Source organism: Pan paniscus, chromosome 6 (assembly GCF_029289425.2).
Source record: "Pan paniscus chromosome 6, NHGRI_mPanPan1-v2.0_pri, whole genome shotgun sequence".
Taxonomy (NCBI): domain Eukaryota; kingdom Metazoa; phylum Chordata; class Mammalia; order Primates; family Hominidae; genus Pan; species Pan paniscus.
The window spans coordinates 144,254,427-144,281,080 of record NC_073255.2 but is presented as its reverse complement, the minus strand read 5'-3'; the positions used below and the strand labels follow the sequence as shown (position 1 = coordinate 144,281,080).

The 26,654-nt window shown below is 35.1% G+C and overlaps 1 protein-coding gene across 2 annotated transcripts in view; it reads left to right on the top strand.

Moving 5' to 3' along the window:
* Positions 1-26,654, top strand: part of COG5 (component of oligomeric golgi complex 5) — a 362,628-nt gene that overhangs the window by 125,950 nt on the left and 210,024 nt on the right. For both annotated transcript variants that reach the window (XM_003811197.6, XM_055114808.1), the window contains exon 7: positions 25,631-25,761. In XM_003811197.6, coding sequence (XP_003811245.1) covers positions 25,631-25,761 — 131 coding nt within the window. The remainder of the gene's footprint in view (positions 1-25,630; positions 25,762-26,654) is intronic.

The window sequence follows — 26,654 nt, the reverse complement described above, 5'->3', positions numbered from 1 at the left end:
GTAAAGGAGAATTTATATCCTGTCTTGGTAGAAAAGAGTGGAGGATAGAAAGAGCCCTTAGTCCATTTGCTGCTTCTTAATTGCCTTTAGCTCAAAAATATTTATGTCAAAGAGTCATATTTTGGGATGATAGAAACTAAGTTTCTTCTCTTTTTCTGGTCCACTATGCTTATTTTCATCCATAGGGCCTCAGTAAGATTGCTTTATCTTCAGGCATTGAATCTAGTTTCCAAGTAGGAAAAGAAGGAAGAGGTATTGACTACCTGAGAAAGTAAAACTTTCCCATAAGTCTTTGACAGATTGGAACATATATCTAATTGGCCATTTCTTGCATGTTAACTGTTTCTCATGGACATATTTTGCTAGAAAAGGAGATTTATTTAGCTGGGCACCTTATTACCATGAACAAAATTATAGTTTGGTTAGTTATGATCAAGGGGAAAGTGGATATTGGTTTAGAAATTTGCAGGTACTGTAATGAAAAAATACTTAGTATATACTGTTGTAGGAAAGCAAGAATTTCAGTTTCTATGAGGAATGTCTGATTTGATTATGGTTTAAAAATGCATATTAAGATGTACATTAATATGTGCATCTAAATATATATAAATTAAAAATAGACATGTGAAATGTATATTAAAATCATATACTTCCTTTCTGAAGTATCTAAGAGAGCAACTGTCACAGAGTAGCTATTCAATAATAGTTGTCCAGTGGAAGGACTTTAAGTATCTGAAAGAGCACCTGTCACACAGTGGCTATTCGATAATAGTCGTCCAGTAAAAGGCAAGACATATTCACTTTCTTCCAGGCACCAGTATTCTATATTTTTAGCAGAAACAAGAAAGAAGTTACTATGGTTCTTAACCTAAGATGCCTAAACCTCAGGTTTTGGCTTGTTGTTTTAAAATGATGCCAAAGGGCTATGCTATCTACTAACATAATAGATTAATACCAAGCAGAATGCACTGGGGCTAGCTATTCACCATTTTTGGAGTAGAGTAGGCAGAGGAAAGGGCACTTGGTGACGTAGTCAGAAAGAAATCATGTGACAATGTGTTATAATGCCTTACACTGATGTAAAAATTCATGGTTTTTAAATGATTTGGTAAATATCTCATTTGAAACTCATACTAATTCAGAGAGGAGATCCCAATTTAATGAATGAATAAACTGAGGCTCATTAAATTCCTTGTCTAGGTTTGCATGGCCGGTAAATGGTGAAGTTGAAATTAGATCTCTGATTTTTGACTTGGTCAATACATGCTGTTTGACCACAAATAGTGTCATTGAAATGTCTTACTTAATTCAAGTATTACTGTAAATGGACATTGACTTCTTTGAAAAGACGAATCAGGGTTATATTTGCTTTATAAATACATCATACTATTTGCAATTATTATTAAATACTACACTTTTTATTTAAACAAGGCACACTGCGTCTTGATGACATTTGCTGAGCACTCATGATCCAACTCTGCTTTAATTCTCTATTGCTTTAGAATTTTTATTATATTCCTTTATTCCCCTTTTAATTCAATTTTAGTTTTCTTTCCATCAGTTGAAAGCAAAAATTAACATTTCATGAATTTTTATTTACAATAAAAGTTTAAAGTGAATGCTACACATAAAATAGAACTTTTTTTGTCATAAAATATGCATAACAAAATTTGCTATTTTAACCAATTTTAAGTATGTAGTTTTATGGCATTCAGTACATTCACATAGTTGTGCAACCATAACCACCACCTGTCTCCAGAACTTTTTTATCTGTACCAACCTGAAACTCTGTAGTCATTAAATACTAACTGCCCATTCTCCCCCACCCTCAGCCCCTGGCAACCACCATTCTTATTGTGTCTATGATTTTAACTACTCCAGGTACCTCACATCAGAGGGATTATATATTTGTTTGTTTGTTGACTAGCTTATTTCATTTAGCATAATGTCTTCAAGTTTCATCTATGTTGTATAGCATGCGTCAAATTTTCCTTCCTTTTAAAGGCTGAATAATTCGCTGTATGTATATACCACATTTTGCTTATTCATCTGTCCATGGACATTCAAGTTGCTTCAGTGTCTTGGCTACTGTGAATAACCAACCTGTCTTCATCCTTCCCTCTCCCCATCCTTCCCAACTTCTGTCTGGTTATCACCAGTCTATTCTCTACCTCTATGAGATCCACTTAATTAGCTCCCACATATGAGTGAGAACATGTGGTATTTCTCTTTCTGTGCATATTTCACTTAATATCATATCCTCCAAGTTCATCCATGTTGCCACAAATGATGTGATTTCATTCTTTTTTATGGCAGAATAGTATTCCATTGTGTATATATACCACATTTTCTTTATCCTTCATTCATCAATGTACATTTGAATTGCTTCCACCTCATGGCTATTGTGAATATTGCTGCTATGAATATGGGCTTACAAATACCTATTCAAATCCCTGTTAAATATCTTTTGGTATATATAGAAGTAGAATTGGTGGACCATATGGTAATTCTATGTTTAGTCTTTTGAGAAACAACCATACCATTTTCCACAGAAACTGCATCATTTTACATGTCTGCCAGTGATATATGAGGATTTCAGTTTTTCTTTTTTCTTTTTTTTTCTGGGACAAAGTGTCTGTCGCCCAGGCTGGAGTACAGTGGCACGATCTTGGCTCACTGCAACCCTTGCCTCCTGGGTTCAAGCAATTCTCGTGCCTCAGCCTCCCGAATAGCTAGGATTGCAGGTGCCTGCCACCACACCCAGCTAATTTTTGTATTTTTAGTAGAAACGAGGTTTCACCATGTTGGTCAGGCTGGTCTCAAATTCCTGACCTCAAGTGATCCACCTACCTTGGCCTCCCAAAGTGCTGGGATTACAGGTGTGAGCCACCGCGCCTGGCCAGATTTCAGTTTTTCTATATACTCCTCAACAATTGTTATCTTCTGTTTTTCTTTTTTAATTGTGGAAAAAACAAATACCATGTAATTTCCCATCTTAGTCATTTTTAACTGCACAGTTTAGTACTATGTTTATATTGTTGTAGAACAGATTCCCAGAATTTTTTCCCCTTGTAAAATGGAAATTCTATACCTATTTAACAGCTCTTAATTTTCCTCTCCCCCACCTGCTGGCAACCACCATTCTACTTTCTGTTTCTATGAGTTTGACTACTTTAGATAACCCATAAAAGTAGAATCAGACAGTGTTTGTCTATTTGTGACTGACTTATTTCATTTTGCATAATGTCCTCATAATCTGTGTTGCAATATGTGACAGGATTTTGTTCTTTTTTTTTTTTTTTAAAGACGGAGTCTCCCTCTGTCGTCCAGGTTGGAGTGCAGTGGCATGATCTCAGCTCACTGCAACCTCCGCCTCCCAAGTTCAAGCGATTCTCCTCCCTCAGCCCACCAAGTAGCTGGGACTACAGGCATTTGCCACCACATCCAACTAATTTTTTGTATTTTTAGTAGAGACAGGGTTTCACTGTGTTAGCCAGGATGGTCTTGATCTCCTGACCTAGTGATCCGCCCACCTTGGCCTCCCAAAGTGCTGGGATTACAGGCGTGAGCCACCGCACCCAGCCAATTTTGTTCATTTTTAAGGCTAATATCCTATTGGGTTTATAATGCCACATTTTCTTTTTCTTTTTATCTTTTTTTAAAATTTTATCTCTTAATTTATTTTTTATTTCAATAGGTTTTTGGGAGCAGGTGATGTTTGCTTACACAAATAAGTTCTTCAGTGGTGATTTCTGAGATTTTGGTGCACTCATCGCCCAAGCAGTGTACACACTGTACCCAGTGTATATACCACATTTTCTTTATGCATTTATCTCTGCCAGTGGACTTTTGGGTTGCTTTTACCTCTTGGCTATTTTGAATAATAGCTGCAGTGAACATGGATATGCAGATATTCCTTTAAGATCTTGTTTTCCATTTTTTGGGGTGTATGCCCCAAAATGGGATTATTGTATCATATGGTGATTCTAATTTTAAGTTTTTTCCAGGAAGGTCTATATGGTTTTCCATAACAGCTGCACCATTTTGCATTTCTAGACACAATGCACAAAGGTTCCAATTTTTCTACATCCTTGCCAACAGTTGTTATTTTCTGTTTTGTGTATTTTTTTAATAGTGGCCATTCTAACTGGTGTGAGGTGATATTTCATTGTGATTTTGATTTGCATTTGTCCAATGATTAGTGATGTTGAACATCTTTTCATGTGCTTGTTGGCCACCTGTCTCTCATCTTTAGAGAAATGTCTATTTATATTCTTTGCCCATTTAAAAATCAGGTTATTTGCTTTTTTGTTTCTTAATTGTAGGATTTCTTTATATATTCTAACCCTTTATTAGAAATATTATTTGCAAATATTTTCTCCCATTCTGTAGGTTGCCTTTTCACTCTGTGAATTGTGGTATTTACATGGAAATTTTACGTTTTGATGTAGTCCAGTTTATTTTTAACTTTTTTTGCCTGTGATTTGGTGTCAATATGTGAGAAATTGCCAGATTCAATGCCATGAAATTTTTCCTTTATGCTTCTTCTAAGAGTTTTATAGCTTTAGCTCTTATGTTTAGGTCTTTGATCCATTTTGAGTTAAATTATGCGTATAGCTAAGGTAATGGTACCATTTTATTGTTTGGCATATGGATATCCAGTTTTCCCACCACCATTTGTTGAAAACACTGTCCTTTTCCTGTTGAATTGTGTTGGCACCATTGTCAAAAATCATTTGACCTTACACGTAAAGGTTTATATCTGGGCTCTCTATTCCACTGATCTGTATGTCTGTCTTTATGCCAGTACCAGACAATTTTTATTATTGTAGCTTTGTAATATGTTTTGAAGCCAGCAGGTGTGAAACTTCCATCTTTTGTTTTGGCTGTTTGGGGTCCCTTGAGATTCCATATGAATTTTAGGATGCCTTTTTCTGTTTCTGCATGCACACACAAAATGCTGTTGGGATTTCAATAGGGATTGCATTAAATCTGTAGATCAATTTGAGTAGTATTGACATCTTAACAATATTAAGCCTTTCAATTCAAAATCATGGGATATCTTCCATTTATTTGTGTTGTCTTTAATTTCTTTCAGCCATACTTTGTAGTGTTCAGAATACATGTCTTTTGCCTCTTTATTTTCTCTAAGTTTATTCTTAAGTGTCTTACTCTTTTTGATGCTAAAATTGTAAATGGGATTATTTTCTTAATTTCCTCTTTGGATTGTTCACTGTTAGTGTACTGAAATGCAACTGATTGTTGTGTGTTGATTTTGTATCCTACAACTTCGCTAAATTCGTTTATTTTTACAGTTTTTTTTTTTGGTGTGGAATCTATAAGGTTTGCTATATCTAAGATTATGTCATCTGTGAACAGAGATAATTTTACTTCTTCCTTTCCAATTTGGATGCCTTTTATTTCTTTTCTTGCCTAATTGTTCTGGCTAGGACTTCCAGTACTATGATGAATAGAAAAAAATAGAAAATTTTTTGTAGAATTTTTTTTGCGAAAATGGATGCATCCCTGGACTTTTTATAGTACATGGTAGAATATATGTACTATAAATAGAATATGACTTCAGAAATCCCCATTTTTCTTCCTAGTTAGAATTTTTTAAGTAGAAAAGACTTTATTTTCATGTAGAGGCAGCTTTTCTTATAAGGCCAGTTTGATATTAATGGTAATTTTTGGTTAAGTGATATTCTTACACTGAAACGATTGCATTTGAGTTTTTAAGCATTATTGTATTTTCCTCTGGTCTGTACTTATGTCATGTTCTTATTTCAGTATCCTAAGTTCATGTCCTCAGAGGATTAGGTGGTACTATCCTGTTAACTTCCACTCCCTCTCTTTTGTATATCAATTACTCTTGAATTGCCAAAATATTTTGCAGCCTGGCATATTTTGTCAGTTTGAATTTTATTTTAACCCAGCAATGTTTTGTCTGACCTCTCTGTGTTTACTTTTTCAACTTTAGTTTACTACAGAGCAGTTATTTTTATAGAACATTATGGTCTTTTCACTTGACATACTCTTTTTGATTATTCTTTTTGTACTTAAGATTTAATGCTTATGCCAAAGCATTCAAACACATGAGATAGGATATGGTCAAAATAAGAATGGCAAAATGATGGTAATTGTTGAAACTCAGTAATGGGTACAAAGGATCATTCTCTCTTCTTTCATGATATTTTTACAATAAAATGTTCACACACACACACACAAACACACACACACACTTCCTGTTTAAAATAGCAGTTCTTTAGGCTCTGTATTTGCAGTCTGACCTTTATTTAAAAGTCATTGTTGATTGGGCAGGTTCGTACCTTTAATCTTAGCACTTTGGGAGGCTGAGGGCAGGCAGATTGTTTGAACTCAGGAGTTCTAGACCAGCCTAGGCAACAAAGTGAGACATTGTCTCTACAAAAAATTAAAAAATTGGCTAGGTGTGGTGGTGCATGCCTGTGGTCCCAGCTACATTGGAGGCTGAGGTGAGAGGAAGTTGAGCCTCAGTATCCTGAAGCTTGAGCTTGGGAAGTTGAGACCACAGTGAGCTATGTTTGTGCCATTGCAATCCAGCCTGGGTGACAGAACGAGACCCTGTCTAAAAAAATTAAAAAGAAAATCAATGTGGCAAATAGGATTTTTCTAGTAAATAATAAAATCTAATAGTAAGATGATAGAGTTTGATGATGCCCCAAATAAAAAATAGATTATCTTTCATATATTCTCTATACTTCAGTGATTTTTCCCCATCTTTTTATTTTAAAAAGTTTTAAATTAGAGAAAAGTTGAAAGAATAGTAAAATAAACACCCCTTACCCATAACCTAGATTTGCCAGTTGTAAAACCTTTGCCATGTTTGTGTTATCTCCCTCTATAGATATCTTTACTAATTTTTTGTCTGCCTGTTTTATCAATTATTTATAAAAGGATATAAAACTATTTGACATAATTGTAGATTTTCAAATTTCATTCTTTTTTATTTTTGCTACATTTATATCAAACTCTGTTGTTATGTGCAGACACACTTAGGATGTATTGGGTGTATTAGTTCATTAGGGATGCTGTAACAAATTACCACAAATTTGATGGCTTAAAACAATACAGATTTATTTTTTTACAAATCTGGAGATTAGAAGTGTGAAATGAGTTTTAAGGGACTAAAATCAAAATGTCAGCAGAGCTGGTTCCTTCGGAACACTGTAAGTTAGTTTTCTGTTTGTTTGTTTTTGGTTTTGTTTTTTTTTGTTTGTTTGTTTTTTTGGTTTTTGGAGGTTGTCCACTTCCCTTGGTTAATGGCCCTGCATCGTATCACCTTTTCTCCTCCTGCTTCCATTCTCACAGTGCCTTCTTCTGTAATCAAATCTCCCACTGCCTCTATTTTATAAAATCACTTGTGATTTTATTAGGGCCTGTCCAGGATAACCTCCCCATCTCAAGACCCATGGCATATCTGCACTGTTCCTTTTAGCATGTAAGGTAGCATTTCACAAATTCTGAGGATTAGGTTGTTGGATATCCTTAGAGTACATTAATCTGCCTAGCACAGATGGCAGCACTTCCCAAATTGTTTTATAGATTGAGTGCAGTCCTTATCAGAATCCAAATTGGTGTTTGCTGCAGATATTGTAAAATGATCCTAAAATTCATACTGGAATGCAAGCAACCCAGAATAGCTAAAACAAATTCTAAAAAGAATAGCCAAAATCAACTTGAGAAAGAACACAGCTGGAGGACTTACACATACTGATTTTAAAACTTAGTACAGAGCTACAATAATTCATACAGTCTGGTAATGGCATAAAGATAGATATGTAGATCAGTGAAATAGAATTGAGAGTCCAGAAATAAACTCTGACATTTATAGTTAATTAATTTTTAACAAGAATGTGAAGACAATGTAATTGGTAATGAATAGTCTTTTCAAAAAATTGTCCTGGGACAACTAGTGTCTACATGCAAAAGAATGAATATGTATCACTTCCTCATACCATGCAAAAAAGGAACTAAAAATGTATCATATACCTAAAGATCTAAAACCATACAATCTCTTAGAAGAAAACATGAGTAAATTATTGTGACCTTGGTTTCTGAGATAAAACACCAAAAGCACAAGTGACAAAAGGAAATGAGATAAATTACACTTCATCAAAATTTAAAACTTTTGAACATTAAAGGACATTATCAAGAAAGTGAAAAGACAATCCACAGAATCAGAAAAGATGTTTTTAAATCATGTATCTGACACAGGGTACTTGCATACAAAATATATAAAGGACCCTTACAACTCAAAAAAGACAACCCAACTGTATTAGTCCGTTTTCATGCTACTGATAAAGACATACCCAAGAGTGAGCAATTTACAAAAGAAAGAGGTTTAATGGACTGACAGTTCCATGGGGCTAGGGAGGCCTCATAATCATGGTGGAAGGTGAAAGGCACGTCTCACATGGCAGCAGATGAGAGAAGAGAACTTGTGCAGGGAAACTCTCCTTCATAAAACCATCAGATCTCATGAGTCTTATTCATTCTCACAGGAAAGACCCATCCCCATAATTCGATTACCTCCCACCAGGTGCCTCTGACAACATGTGGGAATTTTGGGAGCTACAGTTCAAGATAAGATTTGGGTAGGGACACAGCCAAACCATATCACCAACTAAAAAATGAGCAAAAGCCAGACACAGTCCTGTAGTCCCTGCTACTCTGGAGGTTGAAACAGTAGGATTGCTTGAGCTCCAGGAGTTGGAGATCAGCCTTGGCAACATAGCAAGACCCCATCTCTTAAAAAAAAAAAAAAAAACTGGGCAAAGAATTGAATATAGGCATTTCTCCAGAGAAGATGTGCAAATGGCCAATGAGCACATGAAAAGGTGGTCAGTATCATTAGTCATTAGGAAAATGCAAATCAAACCACAATGATATACCACTTTACACCCCCAAGAATGACTAAAATTAAAAAGACATATGGTAACATTCTACTCCCTCTGAGCTGTCAGATCCATAATATGCTACTCTTCCAAGATGATATTTTATTTAGTTCCTTTGAAGGATTAAGTAAAATATGGTTGTTCCATAAAGATTCCCTATAGTAAGGGACAGCTAAAATATTTTAGATAAAATTTTAAGTGGTACTCTTAGTAATATTCTGTTACTTAGTATCTTTCATTGTACAATAGGTTTGTCACACACTCATTCTTGGCTTTTTTTAAACAGCAGACAAGAAATGTTCATGGTGGAATTGACATGGTGACCTCCATTTTATTTAGCAAAATATCTGATGCCTGTGCTTCAAGCCAATATAGTTTTTGTTCTACCTTCCTAACTCCTCTTTATAAGCATATTCATTCATTATGAAAATTGTGTTTAGTAGCTCAAGAGCTCTTAAGCTAAGAAAATATGAGAACTTGCTGGTAATACGCCAGTGAGTGTTGTGTAGAAGATTAAACAGCTCATCCTGCAGCTGCTCTGCATGTGGAACCTTCATTGACTTCAATTCTCAGTTAACTCTTTTGGTCTATAGCTTCAGGCCTAAATTGGGGGTTGATTGAAGATAGAAAAAAATGAATATAACAGAGAGAAGATGTTTTAGTTTCCTAGGGCTACTGCAGCACATTACTCAAACTGAGTGCCTTAAAACAACAGAATTATTCTTACATAGTTCTGGAGGCTAGAAGTTTGAAGTAAAGGTGTTAACAGAGCCATACTCTCTTGAAGGCTCTAGGGGAGGAATCCTTCTTTGCCTCCTGTAGCTTTTGGTGATTGTGGTCATTCTTGTTGTTGCTTGACTTATAAATGTGTCATTCCAATCTCTGCCTCTATCTTCACATGGCTTTCTCCTAGGTCTCTGTGGCTTTACATGGCATTCTCTTCTCTGTAGCTGGGTCCAAATGTTCCTTAAAAGGTGTCTTTTAGGGGCACCAGTCATTGGATTAGGGGCCACCCTAATCCAGTTTAACTTTATTTTAACTAGGATAGTAGCAGGAGGCAGACAAATCCTAAGCAGACAGGGACAGGTCCCTGATGAAACCCCACCTTCAAATGAAAGACAATTTAAAGTGTGAAGGCCAACCTACAAGTCTTAGATAAATCCACATACCAGATTGAGAACCTCTCTTCCTGTTTAGCGTACTTTCCTCTGATTGATCCCCACCTTTCACCTGTTTTACATATACCTACCCTTTCCTAATTGGTTTTTTGTACTGTCGAGCCCACCTTTGAGTGGTGCCTTTGTTGTAGTCTTTTTTGCATACTCACAAACCAGTCAGCACGCACTTCCCATTCTGAGCCCATAAAAGCTTCGGACCCAGCCACACTGAAGGAGAGACACCCGCCTTTGAGTGGGGGACCACCCTCACATCCCCTCTCTGCTGAGAGCTGTCCTGTTGCTTAATAACACTCTTCTCTGCCCTTCTCAACCCTTGATGGTCAGTGTAATGTCTATTCTTCTTGGATGCAGGACAAGAACTTGGGAACTGCTGAATGTGTGTATGAGCTGTAACATGGGTGGGCTGGGGCAATCCCAGCCCAGCCACAGGCTGAGCTGGTGCACAAGCAAGGCACAGCCCAGTGGGCTGAGTGGGTAGGATGTCTCCTGTGGCAGGTCTGGGGCTGAGCGAGGCTTTGGTGGAGGCGTCACCAGCTGGAGGAGGTCCAGCTGGCAAAAGTCACCGAGAAAAATCCAGTGTCAACTGTATTACACCTGGGAAAACCCTGCTTCCAAGTAAAGTCACATTTACAGATACTGAGGGTTAAGACTTCAGTACATCTTTTTTTGCATAATACAATTCAGTCCATAACAGAAGAGTATATATTTTTGTCCTAAAATGTATTTAATTCTCAAGTTGTGAAATAATTTGTGTGTGCATTGTTTTCACAGGGAGTTAACATGAAGGGAGTTTAGTGAAGAACAGTGAATAAGAGAAGAAATTATCAAGTTTGGGCCATGTAAATTTTGATGTATAGGAAAAGCCAAATCTCAGTTGCTGATCTCTGGTCACCTCTCTTGAAGTCCGTGGTAGTTTGGAACCCTCCATTATTTTCCTTACCTCATGACCTCCACTCTTCAGCTGGACTCCAGTGTGGTCTATCTATATAGCCTTACTTTTGGAGAGAGGTCAATAAAGTGTTTATGATCATATAGATGAACAAGACCAGAGGAATTGATTTTTGTGGCCAGGTTTGTCAGATTGGCCCTTCACTGCTGTCGTGCAAACCTCGAAACCCGTATTATCGAATAGTAGTCAGAGATTACTCGGATATTTTTCTGGGGCTGCAACCACTGTCAGTTTCTTTAAGTACTTCATCTTTCTCCAGAACTCCAGTTCCTTACTGAAGTTAGGGTTCCTAGTTGAGATCAACTGAATCTACTATACCCAATTTAAGTAGAAAGGATTTATTATAAGATTTTAGAATGTATAAAGAGAACAAAGTTTTACAGGTCTAGAGAATCAAACTTTGATCTGAATGCCCCAGACAGTTGAAACACACAGCTACACTATGGGGCCATTCTAGCAACAACACTGCAATGGACAGAATGTTTATGTCTCCCCCAAATTCATATTTTGAAATTCTTACCTCCTAATGTGGTGATATTAGGAGGAAGGGCTTTTGAGAAGTTATTAGATCATCATGATGGAGCCCTTATGAATGCTATTAGTGTCTTTGAAAAAGGGATCCCAGAGAGCCCTCTTGCCCTCTTCTGCCATATGAGGATACAAGCCTACAGCCCAGAAGAGAGCCCTTACCAGAAGCTGACCACGTTGGCACCCTGATCTTGAACTTCCAGCTTCCAGAATTGTGAGAAGTAAGTTTCAGTTGTTTATAAGCCACCCAGTTTATGGTACCTTGTTATAGCAGCCTGAACTAAGACAAACACCATTTGCGTCACTTTCCAAATCCTGCCTTAGTAATTATGAACTTGGGCAAGTTAATTAACTGCTGTGTGCCTCAGTTTGATCATCTGTAAAGTGGAGCAGATAAATGTATTAAATGAGTTGTTGTATTAAATGAGTAATATACAGGTTCTTATAACAGTGTCTGGAGACATAGGGTCTGTAGTGCTCGAACTGCTATAACAAAGTACCACAAACTGGGTGGCTTAAATAACAGAAATGTGTTGTCTTACAATTCTGGAGGCTAGAAGTCCAAAATCAAGATGTCAGTAAGTTTGCTTCCTTGTGTGGTCCATAAGGGAGAAGCTGTTCCATGCCTCTTGCCTAGCTTTGGTTTGCTGGCAGTCTTGGGAGTTCTTTGGCTTATGGAAACTTTACCCCCGTCTCTGCCCTTGTCTTCACATAGCATTCTCCATGTGTGGGTATTGTCCAAGTTTCCTCTTTTTATAATATAAGGACACTAGTCATATTGAATTAGTGGCAACAGCCCTATGTTTAAATAAGCTCACATTTTGAGGTACTGGGAATTAGGACTTAAACATATGAATTTTAGGGAGACACAGTTCAACCCATAACACATAGTAAGCATTATATGAATGTTTATTATTATTGTTATTTCTGATGACTTATTGTGTTATCACCCCAGGTAGTTCTTCTAACCTTTTACATCAGCGTATTGCATCTGTAATGTGTAGATTAGAGAGTAGATATTCTGAGTTAACTTAAAGCCCTTAAAATTTGCAGACCTTAGTAATTACCATTAATAATGTTCATGTTATTTCTTCATAGTATGGACTCTTCTGACTGTGGATATGTGACTCTCATAATACCTATATAATATTTCTTGTGTTTTTTTTTTTTTAGTAAAATTCAGAAATAGAATAAAAATTAATCTGACTAGAAGTTGTTATGGTATCATGTATATGAAGATTCTGTGGTCATTAATGTTTATATGATGGAGACTCTTCATAGGAGAGTAGGATATAAATAGATGTGTATCTTCCTCATCTTTTTTTTTTTTTTTTTTTTGGAGACAGAGTCTCACCCCTGTATTATTGCTTGTAAGTGCTTTATACTATATTAATAAGACCCTTTATTGACCTGATTTTTAAAGGAGTAAACAAAGGGCTTCTATCAGTGGATTTATATGGATTTTGTTTCTTTTAGTATTGCGTCTAAACCAGTATGAAGTAGTCACTGTGTTTTTCTAAGTGTGTTCCATGGGTTTTAGTCTTACTGGATCTTTTGAAAAATCTGAAGGGAAAAAAGTGGGGAATGGATGGTATCCTGTGGATAAATAGATGTGGGAAATGTTATATATTATATTCTTCTTTTGGATGTTCATTGTGCACAGTAATGGTTTTGAGGAGTATTGTGGTAAAGTACCTACTTAATTTTGTGTTTACCCTAGGATTCCCTTAAGTTATAACACCTATTAATATATTGCAAATTCAGTGTCCACTAAGCTTTTAATTTTTTGGAGTGCTTGGACCTGAGTGAAGCAGACCCTCTAGCATCCATAATTAAGAATTATGTGATCAAGTTTAGCTCTTTGGGAACAAAACACTTTAATGTATATAAGGGTATCATTCAGGATTTTGGATAGGGGACAGCCTGGTTTATAATTCTGTTTTCTAGTCTGTCAAAAAAGGTATAATGTAAATGTAGAATTAATATCTGTTTCTGTCTTTATACAGTGCTAAGCATATAGGCATTTAATGGCTGTTTGAAATAGAAAATCCTTCTTGATGTCTTTCGTAAGCATAGTGAAGAGGGAAAATGCTTTTTTCAGGGGTTGAATAAACCCCATAGCTCTGTTTGATATATTTCTTTTGCAGTTTTTCTTTTTTTCAAAAAAAAAAAAAAAGTTTTGTTGAGGTATAATTGGTGTCAATAACCTGCACTTGTTTAAAGTATATAACTTTATACATTTTTATATATTTATAGGCCTGAGAAAGCATCAACATAATCAAGATAATAAACATATTTATCACTCCCAAAAGTTTCCATGTGAAACCTCCCTTCCACCCTTCTCTGAAAACCCCTCCAGGCCCCAGGGAACCACCAACCTACATTTTTTATTTATTTATTTTTTATTTGGAGACAGACTCTCGCTCTGTTGCCCAGGCTGGAGTGCAGTGGCATGACCTCAGCTCACTGCAACCTCTGTCTCCTGGGTTCAAGTGATTCTCGTGCCTCAGCCTCCGGAGTAGCTGGTACTACAGGCACGCACCACCACGCCCTGCTAATTTTTTGTATTCAAGTAGAGACGGGGTTTCATGATGTTGCCCAGGCCGGTCTCAAACTCGTGAGCTCGGGCAGTCCGCCAGCCTCAGCCTCCAGAAGTGTCAGGATTATGGGTGTGAGCCACTGCGCTCAGTCTCACTAACCTACATTCTACTTTGCGTTTTCTAGAAATATTTTGCAATCTGTGTCATCTGTTCATTGTTTTTCTGCATTCTTTTCATTATTTTTAAATTTTACCTCATTTGTTGACTTATTAGCTATAGAATCTTAGTTTGTTGTTAAAGGGTTCATAGTAAACATCTCTAAATTATCAGTGTGTATCTTCCTTGCATTCCCAGAAGAAATTCCTCATGGTCATGGCATATTATTCTTTTCATATGTTGCAAGATTCTGTTTGCTAATATTTTCTTGATATTTTTGCATCTCTGCTCTTGAGGGAGATTATTTTGTAGGTTTTTTTTTTTGTAATGTCTTTGGTTTTTGTATTAAGGTAATCACATTTGCTAGTGTTTTGAAGACTTTTGTGTATATCTCTTGAGGGATAACGTTCTGTAGCATTCTTTTTTTCCCTACTTTTGGGAAATGTTCCCTCTCTCATTGTATAGAATTGATTTCTTTTTTCAGTGATAATGAAAACATCTGGGCCTGTTGATTTCTTATTCAGAATGTTTTAAACTACAAATTCAGTTCCCTTAATGTTCTAGATCAACTCAGATAATCTTGTATGAGCTCTGGTCATTTTGCTAAGTTGTTCAGTTATTCATAGTTTTCCACGATGATATGCCTGTGAGGTCCATAGTTATATCTTCTTTTTAATTCCTGTTACTGATACACTTAATTCTTCATCACATCCCTGCCTGATTAAGAAATTCAGACTAAAATCTTTTACAAAAGCAAATATCAAAATATAAAACTGTGGTTTATAGAGGGTTATCTAGAAGACTGATGAACAGTAATCTGGAGAGGAAAGATGCCTTTTTTTGATCCGTTCAACAAACTTTGTATCTTTGAAATTAAAATAAATTGTATTGCAAAGATTAAGGCTTATCACAACAACCACATTTGAACTCTTTCTGAAGCATCAATCTTCTTGGCTGCAATCATATCAGATACTCTACAAAGAACACAGCTACTAGAGAATACTGAGATAAATAACAAATTTAAATTAAGACAAAACAAAACAAACAACCATTAAATAACACCAAACAACATGAATGTTTAAGGGTTATAATATTGACAGAACTAATTTATCCAATCACAAATGAGATTTGGGCTTTCCACATACTGAATAGTGTTCCAGAAGCCAAGGAGAATAATGTTCCAGAAGTCACTTAAATCTAAGATAGTCCAGTTTTTTAAAAATTGCTTTAAAGATACATCCACACACAGACACATAAACACACACAGAGTCATGGCTTGCTTTTTTTTTTTTAAGTTTCATTAAAGAAACCTTAGAGAACACAGATGTTAGTGGAAAATGTCATCCAAAACTCCAAGGACAACTACATATACATTTGATTTTCAGTTCATTATTCTGGATGCAAATAGTGTTTTATTTTTATTTATTTGTATTTTAGTTTAGTTTTGTTTTGTCTGAAATAGAGTCTTGCTCTGTCACCCCAGGCTGGAGTACAGTGGCACAATCACAGCTCACTGCAACCTCCGCCTCCGGGGTTCAAGCGATTCTGCTGCCTCAGCCTCCCAAGTAGCTGGGATTACAGGAGCATGCCACCATGTCCAGCTAATTTTTGTATTTTTAGTAGAGACAGGGTTTCACCATGTTGGCCAGGTTGGTCTTGAACTCCTGAACTCAGGTGATCTGCCTGCCTGTATTTGGAATACTTTAATCATATTTAAGTAGAGATCTGATGATGAAACATGTCTTTGAAGAAAAATATTTTCAAGACAATTTTTCACATACAGTTGCAGAGTGTTGCTAATAAGGTGTAATATAATTGAAAACACAGTAAAATAAAATTATAAGGCAAAAATTTTAAAGTCGTGGTATTTGCACAGAAACGCAAATGGCTTATAGAGAACAGAGAACATAATAATGTGGGCTTAAAATTTTAAGATTTTAATATGTGATAGCCTAAATATAATTAGACAAATAGAAAAATTATAAATAAAAGCTCACAATATATAAAACCAATAATTTAAAAAAATTTAACGAATACAATGCTTATTCCAACTAAAAATAATTTCTTAACCTTTAAAGAATGAATGAATTACAAAAAATATTTTACCACCAATTATCTATTTTTTTCTAATAGTAAAAATAAAAGAAAAAGAAAAAGAGAATGGAGGAGGTATATTTATCAAATGAAATAGAGAAAGGCATCATCATCAAAAACACATAAAGAATTTATAGTTTTTTTTTTTTTTTTTTGAGACGGAGTTTCACTCTTGTCGCCCAGGCTGGAGTGCAGTGGCACAATCATGGCTCACTGCAACCTCCGCCTCCCAGGTTCAAGCGATTCTCCTGTCTCAGCCTCCTGAGTAGCTGGGATTACAGGCATCTACCACCATGCCCAGCTAATTTTTGTATTTTTTGTAGAGACAGGGTTTCACCATTTTGGCCAGGCTAGTCTCGAACTCCTGACCTAAGGTGATCCACCCGCCTCGGCCTCCCAAAGTGCTGGGATTACAGGCGTGAGCCACTTTGCCTGGCCAAGAGTTTATAGTTTTAAATGGGAAGATAACCAAAGCCTGTTAAATAACACGTTCATGTAACAGAATAACCATAAGTCTATATTTGAAAACCTATTAAACCTTTTTAATAATCTTTGAAATTAATCTTTACATAAAATGAAATAGTAAATATTCACTGACACATCTTTAAAATATGTAAAAATATATTTCAATTAAAAGTTATTTCTTACAAAAATTTTAGAGAAAACAGGTACATCTTTTCAGAGGCCAAATATTACATGATAGAAAGAATACAGAACTAGAAATGAGAACACCTGTGCTTTAATTATGCTCAATTCTATGACCCAAGAAAAATCACTAAACTTTTCTGAGACTCCAACAGTGAAGATTAAAAAACCTGTGTTGCTAACCAAGTAGGGTTGTATGGAGCAAGTAAGGCAATATGCATGAAGCACGTTTTGTAGACCGTAAACAACTACATGCAAGTTATTAGTTATTATTTTCATAATAGGGTATTATTCTTTTGATCGGGATAGGGAGAAGAAGGACCCGGAAGAACATGTAGAGATAATCTTAAGGAGTTCAGGTATTACAGAAAACAAACACAGGTTAAAATTTGTTTGTTTGTTTTGAGACGGAGTCTTGCTCTGTCGCTCAGGCTGGAGTGCAGTGGTGCGATCTCGGCTCACTGCAACCTCCGCCTTCCAGGTTCAAGTGATTCTCCTGCGTCAGCCTCCTGAGTAGCTGGGACTACAGGCGTGTGCAACCACGCCTGGCTAATTTTTCTGTATTTTTAATAGATATGGGGTTTCACCATGTTAGCCAGGATGGTCTCGATCTCCTGACGTCGTGATCCACCCGCCTCGGCATCCCAAAGTGCTGGGATTACAGGCGTGAGCCACCGTGCCCATCCTAAAATTTGTATTTTTCTGACTAGTTCTTAATTGATACCATCACATAAACTATGCATAGAATAGCCTCAGGCTTAAGTAAACTCCTTTAGCTGAATCTTTATATTTCAAGTCTAAGGCACTTCTCAGGACACGTTCATCTTTCTTGTTCTTCAAAGCTTCATGGAAATTTAGAATCAAAAGTCTTCTTTTTTGTGTCTCTCACAAAAGGGGGAAGGAAAATACCTTACTATTAAAAATGAGAATTAGTTTTCCTTTCCTAAGTCTCACTCTGTGTCTGCTTTGGCTACCACAAAAAATTGCTCAGAGCCAATGGAAAGAAAATACATTGTCCATCTGTTCTTCTGGGCACCATTTTTCCTTTTTTCCTGACTTTCTAACTGTGATACTGTTGATATGACATTATACTTTAAAAACATGAATTTAAACAAAACCTCATCCCTCCATCGTCAACAGAAAGATATTTCAGGTACTTTATTGAATGCCTACCTTCCAATCAGTACCTAGCTAGAAATAACTGTCAATATCTCTCCTTAGATGCCCTAGGTAAAATCAGCAGGGATATATAAACAATGACCACTACCATAAACTAAGGATCTAATTGACATCTACAGAGCACTCCACCAAGCAAAAACAATACAAATTCTGCTCAACTACACATGGAACATTATCCAATATAGACCATGTTCTGGGTCACAAAACAAACCTTATAAATGTAAAAGAATTGAAATAATACAAAGTATGTTCTTTGGCTGGGCACAGTGGCTCATGCCTGTAATCCCAGCACTTTGGGAGGCCGAGGCAAGCTGATCACTTGAGGTCAGGAGTTCAAGACCAGACTGGCCAACATGGTGAAACCCCATCTCTATAAAAATACAAAAATTAGCCACACGTGGTGGTAGGTGAAGCAGGAAGCGGGGGCGGGGGATGGGGGCGGGGGATGGGGAGGTTGCAGTGAGCTGAGATTGCGCCACTGCACTCCAGCCTGGGAGACAGAAGGAGACTCCGTCTCAAAAAAAAAAAAAAAAAATTGTTCTTTGATCATAATGGAATCAAATTAGGAAATTTTCTAAACCTTTGAAAATTAGTACATTTTTAAATAATCAAGGGATCACAAAGGATCTCTGAGAAATTTCTCTTTGATTTTGAATTGAGTGAAAATGAAAATACAAAATCAAAATCTGTGAGATGCAACCAACGCAGCAGTTAAGAAGGAATTTAATAACATTAAGTGTGTTTTTAGAAGAAAAACTTTGTTATTAGAAAAAGGTCTCAAATCAATAATACGAACTCCTGCCTCAAGAAACTAGAAAAAAGGTAAAATAAATCCAAAATTAGAACAGAACTAATAAAGAAGATGAAATCAATGAAATTGAAAACAGGAAAATAGAGAAAAATCAATCAAACCAAAAGTTGACTCTTTGAAAACATCAATAAAATTTGTAATCTCCTAGTAATACCAACGAAGAGGAAAAGGAGGAAAACAAATTACTAATTATATAATAATATTCACTGTTTGCCTATCATATTTGCTATGAGTATTTTCCCAGGCTGTTGATTTTTAAGTTTTTGTTTACATTTTATTTCTTGAGGCCAACATGGTGAAACCCTGTCTCTACTACTAAAAATACAAAAATTAGCCGGACATGGTGGCATGCCCCTGTAATCCCAGCTACTTGGGAGGCTGAGGCAGCAGAATCACTTGAACCCCAGAGGCGGAGGTTGCAGTGAGCTGTGATTGTGCCACTGTACTCCAGCCTGGGGTGACAGAGCAAGACTCTATTTCAGACAAAACAAAACTAAACTAAAATACAAATAAATAAAAATAAAACACTATTTGCATCCAGAATAATGAACTGAAAATCAAATGTATATGTAGTTGTCCTTGGAGTTTTGGATGACATTTTCCACTAACATCTGTGTTCTCTAAGGTTTCTTTAATGAAACTTAAAAAAAAAAAAAAGCAAGCCATGACTCTGTGTGTGTTTATGTGTCTGTGTGTGGATGTATCTTTAAAGCAATTTTTAAAAAACTGGACTACCTTAGATTTAAGTGACTTCTGGAACATTATTCTCCTTGGCTTCTGGAACACTATTCAGTATGTGGAAAGCCCAAATCTCATTTGTGATTGGATAAATTAGTTCTGTCAATATTATAACCCTTAAACATTCATGTTGTTTGGTGTTATTTAATGGTTGTTTGTTTTGTTTTGTCTTAATTTAAATTTGTTATTTATCTCAGTATTCTCTAGTAGCTGTGTTCTTTGTAGAGTATCTGATATGATTGCAGCCAAGAAGATTGATGCTTCAGAAAGAGTTCAAATGTGGTTGTTGTGATAAGCCTTAATCTTTGCAATACAATTTATTTTAATTTCAAAGATACAAAGTTTGTTGAACGGATCAAAAAAAGGCATCTTTCCTCTCCAGATTACTGTTCATCAGTCTTCTAGATAACCCTCTATAAACCACAGTTTTATATTTTGATATTTGCTTTTGTAAAAGATTTTAGTCTGAATTTCTTAGGCAGGGATGTGATGAAGAATCAAGTGTGTGGAGCTTTTTAGATAATTTTATGATTGTGTTCTGAGAATGGCCTCAAGAAATAATATGTAAACAAATAACTTAAAAATCAATAGACTGGGAAAATACAAAATAATGGGAAAATAGCAAATATGATAGGCAAACAGTGAATATTATTATATAATTAATACAAAGGGATTTAAGACAAAAAGGGAGCAAAAATTATTTAGAAATTCTCAAGAGGAAATATAGTTAATAAACAGTATTCAGCTTCATAACTTAGATTAGACTATCAATAAGAACATATTTCTTATAGAAGCATATATAATATTCAAAAACAGTAGTAATATCCAGTGCTATCTGTGGTTAAATTACTCCCATAGATTGTTGGAAAAAGCATATAAAGTAGTATAGCCATTTTGAAAAGTAGTTTGATAATTTGTATCAAGAAGCTAACGTGTTACTTTGATCCAATAATTCTGTCTTTGATTCTCTCCCAAGAAAATAATTCTGGATATTGAAAATCTTTATAAAGATGTTTAAAGTAGTCATTTATGATAACAAATATTCCATCTTAAACTGAAGGTTAAGTAAATTTTGGTCATTAATTTGATGAAATATTGGGAGCTGTCAAAAATTGATATTTTTATAAGGACCGTCTTAGGGTAGGTAAATGTATCTAATATTAAGTTAATAAAGAAGACATTGTAAATAAGTATAATTACAAATAATAAGAGCAAAACAACTCATGGGTAAAAATTTAAAAGGATAGATTTAAAAAGAATATAGTAGACATTTACTTTTAAGCTCAATCAAGGTTTTAAGTATTTTAGAAACATCTGAAGGTTGCTTCTGAGACATATATTTGTATGGTGCTCTTTATAAAGTTGGTGTGTAGGAGGGAGCCACTTTTGTTGGTGACTGTCGCCAGCTGCCCAGACCCTGTACCTCAGTTTTTCCTTTCTCTGCACTTTCTCACATAAATATCCAGGAGGAGGGTATATGCTGTTTTTCTGTTACTTGAGGATTTGGAGATTCATAAATTTCTGAGATATTGCTGTGCAAATTCCAATGCTCCACTGGCCAGTGGTTGCCTCTGTGTTATGGGGTTATATAATTTCCCCTCTTTTTAATATTTCTCTGACTTCTAAAATATCTTTAATGAAAACGGCATTATCTTAAAAGCTTTTATCCAGTTACCAGTTAATAATCTTTGCGTTAAACTCTTCTCCCTGAGGTAATATATTCTGCTTTTCCTATAATGTCCCATCTGCTGTTAATCTCATACAGACATTATACATTTTAACTGATTTGTCTTACTTTATTATCCATGTCTATTTGACATGGTCCGTCTTTTTTGATGGGGGAACATATGAAATACAGTTATAGTAACTGTTGTGAAGTCCTTGTCTAAAAATGCTATACTCTGTGCCATTGGTTCATACGTAGTTTTTAATGGGAAAATATAAAAATGCAAAAACACATTTTTAGCATATATAAGTTATAATACTGCCCACTAAATTTAAGAATTAGTGTATTAGAATAACGTTGTATCTGCTATCTCTGCTAATTTTTCCAAATGTTGTTAATGTTTCTATGTATCCCAAATAATATATAATTTAGTCTTATGTTTCTCAGTATGAATTACCTGTTGCTGTGTTTTCTAAAAGTTGTTCCTTAACATTATGTTATTGAGATTCATTGTTATTGGTATTTATACCATATGTACATACCTGTCATTTGTCTATTTTCACTCTTCTGTAGTAGTACTTGGAATGAATATATTACAAAATTTTTTTCTTTTATTGATGGTTATTTGTATTTTCAGCTTTGTTTTTAACAGTGCTACTATGAACATTCTTGTACATGTCTTCTGATACACATATATGAAAACATTTCTGGGGTATGTGCCTAAGAATGGAATATTTTAGTCATGGGGCATACACATATGAAACCTTATCAGATAGTCCCATATTGTTTTCCAAACTGGTTTTTACTAACTTACAATGTTGCTATTTATATATACACACATATATACATACGTGTATGTGTGTATATATACACACACATATATACATACGTGTATGTGTGTATATATACACACACATATATACATACGTGTATGTGTGTATATATACACACACATATATACATACGTGTATGTGTGTATATATACACACACATATATACATACGTGTATGTGTGTATATACACACATATACATACGTGTATGCGTGTATATACACACACATGTACATACGTGTATGTGTGTATATATATACACACATACATATATACATACATGTATTTATATACATATACATATATACATTCATGCACACGTACATATATCCCTATGTATGTATGTTACTGTTGCAATTAACACTGTAATAAATGCGTTTGTGCTCAAATATATTCACCTTTTTCTTCTTTTTTAAAATTATTATTTATTCCCAGAAGCAGAATCATTGATTTAGAGGATGTGATTTTTTTTTCTAGTAGACTAGCCACCTTATTTTAATTTTTGGTATTATTTTTCTTGACTTCTATTTACTTTTTAGAATTTAGTTTTATTTATTATGGAAGTTATACATGTGTAATAAACTCAAATAGCTCTACAAGGTTTGTTTTTAAAAAATGGCAATGCTCTGCCTTCTTCCTGGCCTCATTTACTCTTTCTCAGAGGCAAACTTCTCAGTCTTTTTCAGCTAATTATTTTAGTATTTGCCTCCATATCTGTAAATAATCTGCTTATATTTCTACTTTTTAATTTTTAACTTCTTTGACTCCTCATCATGGTGCATGAAGATTTACCCTCCTCATTCCTTTCAACTTCCAGCACCAACCCAATTTCATACGTGCATTCCTCATTCATCTAGTTTTCTTCTAAATAAATAATTTAGTGCTAACATTATTGTGAAACATAAGTGCATAGCTGAATTCTTTAGCAAACTGTAGTTGTACTTTCCTTTTTTTGTTTTCATTTACACAAAGGAGGAGGCTAGTGAAAGAAGGGACAGTGGGCCGGGCACGGTGGCTCACGCCTGTAATCCCAGCATTTTGGGAGGCCGAGGCGGGTGGATCACAAGGTCAGGAGATCAAGACCATCCTGGCCAAAATGGTGAAACCCCGTCTCTACTAAAATACAAAAAATTAGCCAGGCGTCGTGGCGTGCACTTGTAGTCCCAGCTACCCGGGAGGCTGAGGCAGGGGAATCACTTTGAACCCAGCGGGCGGAGGTTGCAGTGAGCCGAGATCGCACCACTGTACTCCAGCCTGGCAACAGAGCAAGACTGAGCCTCGGGAAAAAAAAAAAAAAAAAAAAGGGACAGTGAGGATTTTGGAATCAATAAAGACATTTTCTATTGCAAAATAGGAGAACATGTTAGTCAATGTGAAGCCAGAGGTTCATGAATGGAAGGGCAACTATAATAAACTAGAATAAACCAGAACATTTATTCCGGTAGCCATGTGTACTATTGACTAGAATATTGAAAGCCTAGTAAAATGACTGATGTGCTTGAATTCCCTTTTATCTAATCTAGTAGATTAAATTTTTCTCATGTTAAGTAAACCAAGAGATGATTAATATCATTTCTTTTCCACTAAAAGCACTAGTCTCATAGTTTTCTCCTAAGGAGATGATAAATACATTAAATTCAAATAGATTAGTTTCATTTCCTGCTACATCATTGTGGTATATGAAGGGATCCAAGAGATATTTGTATTAAGTGGCTAGGAAGTTAATTCTGGCTGTGCACTCCACATTGATTAAGGTTTAATTGTCAAGATGTGAGTAATGCTGCCATATTTCAAAATTTGGCATTATATATATTTTTAAACGTTTACATATTTTTAAAAGTTAAACTAGTTATTTAATACTTTCATTGTTCTAACCTGGGCAAATTTTTTGAACAGTTATATCTGTTATGATTTTTACATCTTTACCCTTTCAATGTGCAAATTGGAAGAATATCGGAGGAATACTATCTCTTTGAATATAAGCTCTATTCTTTTGAGGCCTGGGATTATCTACTGAAAAGACTGTGGTCAGAAAGACCAGGATTTAAATTCTGTTTTACCGGTTACTAGCCAAGTGAATTTGTTCAGATTACTTAGATTCTTCGGATTTTAGTATCTCCATCTAGGTATGATGAGATTTCTAGCAAGATTGTTTAGAAAATTACAAGTAACAGATGCATTAAAGTAATACACACTTTGCGTCTAGCTTAATGTATTATACATGCTATATCTTCAAAAATGTTAGTCATTGTTATTAGAATCATCATCATCATCATTTTGTTCTTGGCTCCAGTCTCTAGATGTGCTTGACAAAGAGCAGATATATAAAGACTTGTAACGCTGATAGTGATTGTATGCATCAGATAAATGGGAGGGGAAATTTAGTATCATAATCCCTCTATTCTTCTGTGGTGAAGGGCAGACGCTGGGGTTTGTTACTACATTTTTTTCCTGTTTTTTTTTTTTTGTTGTGTTTTTTTCCCTCTGTTGCTACATGTCTCTTACTGAAAAGCAGGTTTGTGGAATAATTAGTAACTAAAATAATATAGACCTTTCTCCCTCCCAGCTCTTAGAGCCCTTTGTACTGCAAATCTAGCATGTTGTTTGGTTACTTCTTAAGGTGAGTGATTGTAAATATGGTTTGGATAACTGGGGAGGTGGAAGCTGGTGGTGGTTATATAATATGATGAGGGCCACTTTTTTGCTTTTAAAAATACTGGGGCCCAGCTACTCAAGAGGTCAAGATGGGAGGATCACTTGAGGCCAGGAGTTTGAGACCAGCTTGAACAACATAGTGAGACCCTGTCTCTTAAAAAAAAAAGAAAATAGTTGGATGTGATGCCAGGTACTGGTAGTACCAGCTACTTGGGAGGCTGAGGTGGGAGGACTGCTTGAGCCCGGTAGTTCGAGACTATAGTGAACTATAATCACATGTGTGACAAGCCACTACACTCCAGCCTGAGCAGTGTATTGAGACTTCCCCCATCTCTTAAAAAAAAAAACAACAGCAGCAGCAGCAAAAAAACTATACTTGCATCTTGAGAATTTTCTGAAAATGTGAGAATATTTATTTACTTTAAAATACTAAATTTGACACTTTTAAATGTGATCTCTTGACATTTCCTTAAACTTGTAATAATCATCATTTCTATTCTTGCCTTACCAAATCTGTCTTATTTGGAGCATTTAACTCCAGCATAAATTACTTATTAAATAGGAAATATTTGGGAAACTGTATTTTTTAAAATACGGATTTTGAATGGCAACCCTGTTTAATAGCGTTTTTTGTTTTTTTTTTTGAGAAGTTATACATATTTTGATACCTTGATATTTATTCAGTATTGAAATATTTGAATATGTATGTTTTTGTTTTAAACAGATTATCTTTCTCAAGGAATAGATCTTTCTGGAATAGAAGTGATAGAAAATGATCTACTTTTTATTGCAAGAGCCCGACTTGAAGTGGAAAATCAAGCTAAGCGCCTACTAGAGCAGGGTTTGGAGACTCAGGTAATAAAAATAAGACTGTTTTTTAATGTAAAAAATGTGTCATAATACAGGTGAACATTTGACTTTGAGTTCAAAAAAGTAATATGTGTCTTATAGTAATATATCACTGAGAAAGTATGTCTACAATTTAAATCAAAGAATGGGTCATCGTTAAGGGAAATTTTAATATATGTTTAATATATTTAATTTAAAAATAGACCTAATGTTTCTAATGTATAATGTATATAACATGAAATGTATTTTTTATGATGTGCATATATAGATAGATAACTAGCTGACCATGCCTGCTTTGTCTAAAGCACGATTGCTCATTTAAGCCCTTCAACAACCCAGTAAGATTGGTATTATTGTTAATTTTATTTTGCAGTTGAAGAAACAGAGCTTAAATAAGTTGTTGAAAATCACATAGCTAGTAAATTATTTAGTTTGGATTCAAATTTTAATCACTCTAGTCCCAGAACTTTGCACTCTTAATCATTATGCCATAATTTAAAAAATTTTTGACTTGACATTTCTCCTAAGGTATCATTTTCCTGATGCTTAATTTTCTGAATTGGAAGAAATTCAAAGGTATTGATGTATTAGATTCAACAACTTAGAATTAGATCTTAGATCTACCCTTGTATTATACCCAGATATTTTCTCCATTTGTATTGGGCTCCAATATAATTATTAATAGAGTTTTTTCATATCCTCTAAATCAGGAATTTCATTTTGTGCATTTATGTTGGACAGAAACAATATTATTAATGTGCTGTTCTTAAGCCTCTAAATCAAGAAGGTACTTATTTGGCTTCTGATTCCTAAATAGTTGTAATTTTTAAAATATAACTGAATCAGGTACTTTTTCTTTTAAAATTGAATATCATATACAAAATGAAAAGTGGACAAAT